The following is a 3,329-nucleotide window of genomic DNA, read 5'->3' as shown; positions in this document are numbered from 1 at the left end:
AGACAGAAAAAAAAAAAAAAAAAAAAGAAATACTGAATGGTATTCTTTAAGAAGAGGAAGGAGAAGTAAAAGGTAAAGATAAAAAATTATGAAAAAAGTAAATACATATCTATCAACAAGTGAATCTAAAAATCAAATGAATAAAAAATCTGATGAACAGAATAAACTGGTGAATGTAATAGAATCAGGGGCATGGAAATGGAGTGGACTGACAATTCTCAGGGGGAAGGGATGTGGGGGGTGCAGGAAGAGATTGGACAAAGATCTTATACCTATGGACACGGACAGTGGGGTGGTGAGGTCCTGGGGTGAGGTGAGAACCGCGTGGAGGGGGGTTATGCGGGGAAAAAGAGAGGAACATCCGTAATAATCTGAACAATAAAAATTAAAAAAAAAATGTTGGCCATAGACAGCTGGCACTCTGAGGGACAAAGGCAAATGCTTGATTTGCCTCTGCCCTGTAACAACTATTTCTCACTAACTCCTTGTAAACCAACCTGAATCCTTATTCTAACTTTACAAATTGCAACATAAAGTGAGCTTAACTTTTATATCTTGTTTGCACAGACAGAAAAGCCAGGATTTGCATGCTCTTCAAAGAGAAGCACAAACACCGGCAAAGAGCCAGATCCAGATACGAAGCCATACTGGTCCAGGAACAGGTTTCTTGCCACAAAGAGAGGCCACACCACCATGGCGGGGTACCCGTCCTTGCACATATACACATTCCCGTAGGGCACTGGGGCCACACTACACGGTGCTTCCTTGGCATGTTTTGGGTGAGACACATTTGTAATGAGGGAGTTGTGTGGTGGGTAACTACGCTTGTTGGTGGTGTGCTGTGTTGTGCATTCACATGCACTGACCTTCCACTGTGTGCATGCCTTCAAGATGCACACCTCATTCATTAAATTACTTTTCATAAAATGAAGCTTCATTGTGATGTATGGAAAAGCTTCCTTTATCAGAAGTTCAAGTGTGTTCTCCTGGAACTATAGACAGAAATACCTCACTTTAACCAGTAGATATCCTGTCTAAAATTATGTGCAAATCAATTTTAAGTGATAAAACTCTGTTTTAAACATATTCTGTGAGTGTGCCATGTTAAAAATGTGTCACAACTTGCTAGTGATGTCAAACTGTGGTATCTCAGACTTGCTCAGGATGAGGTGTTCCCACATATAGAAAACAATTCATGTATTACCCGATATTTAATGTTGCATATATTATGTTTAACACAGTTATGTAAGTTTTAAAACCCATTGATTAAAATTATTTCTCTATAACCAGTTGTTTCCATTGATTGGTTAACTGCATAAGCTTTTGTGAACAGGTATTTTAGGTCCCTCACAAGCACCTATGTTGTCAGCGTGCTAGTATCATGTTCAGAAAGGGTCACTCCAGGTCCTGCCAGGCTTCCCATTTGAATTACTTTCTTCCTATCACATTGGGTTGCAGCCCTATACCTTTTTTCTTTTTCTTTTAAATATATTTTTATTGATTTCAGAGAAGAAGGAAGAGGGAGGAGAGATAGAAACATCTATGATTCGCTCATCATGGATCAGCTGCCTCTTGCAAGTCCCCCACTGGGGATCGAGCCCACAACCCAGGCATGTGCCCTTGACCGGAATCGAACCTGGGACCTTTCTGTTCACAGGCCGATGCTCTATCCACTGAGCCAAACCGGCTAGGGCCCTATACCTTTTTTCACTTCTCTTATCTATGCTGCTGACTTCTGCTCCCTTTCCTCTGAGATTCTTCCCCAAATTTCATGGGCAACTTCTATCCTGTACCATAGGAGAATATGGTGGAGCAGCTTGTATCTCCCAACAACTTTTTCCAGGCTGCAGTCCCTCCCCCCAACACATTCAGTAAGTTTCTCATGTTTCATTTCCTCCCCCTAGCACACAACCACCCACTCTTGCCAGAGGCTCTGTACCTCTCAGTGCCCACACCTATCAGTGGGGCAGAGACAGTGGATATTTTGTTGGAACCACCAATATACAAATCTATGACTAAAAGTCCTCTTGCTAAATGATCTCAGACATTGTCTGGTTAGACACTGTTGTTTAGATTATCAATTGTATTGATATCTAAAATTTTCTGGATTTAGTTAGAAGCAACTTATGTTTCTTATCATTCTAAAAGCTACAGTTATATATTATTTTATTGTGTGCCAGGATGGGTAGGCTTATTATATCATTCAATCCTCGTAACAGTATGAAGTAGACATTACAATACTAATTTGTCTAAGATTCAAAGAGGTCCTGTGATTTGCCCAAAGTCACACAGTTAATAACTGGTAGAGGATGACTTTGGAGCAGGTCCACTGAATTTTAAAGACCAAGCTCCTTCCTGCTCTGTAAACTGCCTCCCCATATCGCCTAGCACTGTGCTGAGTACAGGACAATATTAATCAAAACTAACTTTTGTCTTTTATTATACAGTTTTTAAAAAATCTTATCCTGTACACAATTTCACTTAATGCTCAGTAACCCTGAGAGATAGGTATTAGTGTTACTCTTAAATTTCAATACAAAATCTGAAAACAAAAGAAGAGAAAATGACTTCTGAATCACTTCGATACAAAAGAAAGCCGGAAAAAGTAAATAAAGTCAGGATCTAATACAAGACGTCTTGGCATTTCATTCTCTGTGCCCCACTTTGTCTCACTAAGTGTTGTTTGATGTAGAACATGTGGGTTGGGGCTGAAGGGGTAAGGACAACGTTTTTTTCTTTTTGCTTCTATAAGCCTGTACTCTGATGGGCACGAAAGTGTTTGTTCATTCATGAGCACCTGGGATGTGCCAGGCTCAATATACAACAATGAAAAAAGGCTGAAAGTTCCTGAACTCAGTTTACATTGTAGTGTGGAGAAGACAAACAGATAAATTACAAGGATATGTCCTACAGGACGCTGTGGTAGGAAATAAGGAGGGGTAAATTTACAGAAAGATCAGAAAAAGCATTTCTGAGAAGCTAGCATTAATTGAATGAATGCATGAATAGCAACCCGAGATTTTGTTGGCCATTAGATTTTTTTTATGGTTCTGACGGCGAATACCCTTTGGACCTTATGTTGCTGATGCCCAAATGCCAACTGCAGAGGCGAGTCATAACGAAGAATCCTTCCCATTATTTTCTTCTTCTGACCTTGCCTTGGCTGTCAGGGTCACACCCCATTGCCACGCCCATTCTTCTGCTTCCGGGCGCTTCCGGCCTGCGCAGGCGCAGGAGAAACTGCCGTTCCTAGTGGAGGGCGCGGATCCTACTACAAAACGCATGCGCCCCAGACCCGTAGGCCCCGCCCAGACCCCTGCGTGGGCGCG

The 3,329-nt window shown here is 41.5% G+C and overlaps 1 protein-coding gene across 2 annotated transcripts in view; it reads left to right on the top strand.

Moving 5' to 3' along the window:
* The window catches only part of AGBL2 (ATP/GTP binding protein-like 2), a 36,684-nt gene extending 35,398 nt beyond the window's left edge, over positions 1 to 1,286 (top strand). For both annotated transcript variants that reach the window (XM_014543396.1, XM_005870844.2), the window contains exon 18: positions 568 to 1,286. In XM_014543396.1, the coding sequence (XP_014398882.1) occupies positions 568 to 735 (168 nt within the window). In that variant the 3' untranslated portion in view covers positions 736 to 1,286. The remainder of the gene's footprint in view (positions 1 to 567) is intronic.
* Positions 1,287 to 3,329: the final 2,043 nt, after the last annotated feature.

The sequence above is a fragment of the Myotis brandtii genome, unplaced genomic scaffold (assembly GCF_000412655.1).
Source record: "Myotis brandtii unplaced genomic scaffold, ASM41265v1 scaffold324, whole genome shotgun sequence".
NCBI classification, from domain to species: Eukaryota; Metazoa; Chordata; class Mammalia; order Chiroptera; family Vespertilionidae; genus Myotis; species Myotis brandtii.
Note: the sequence above shows the minus strand (reverse complement) of the source record. Positions and strands in the feature narration are given on the sequence as shown.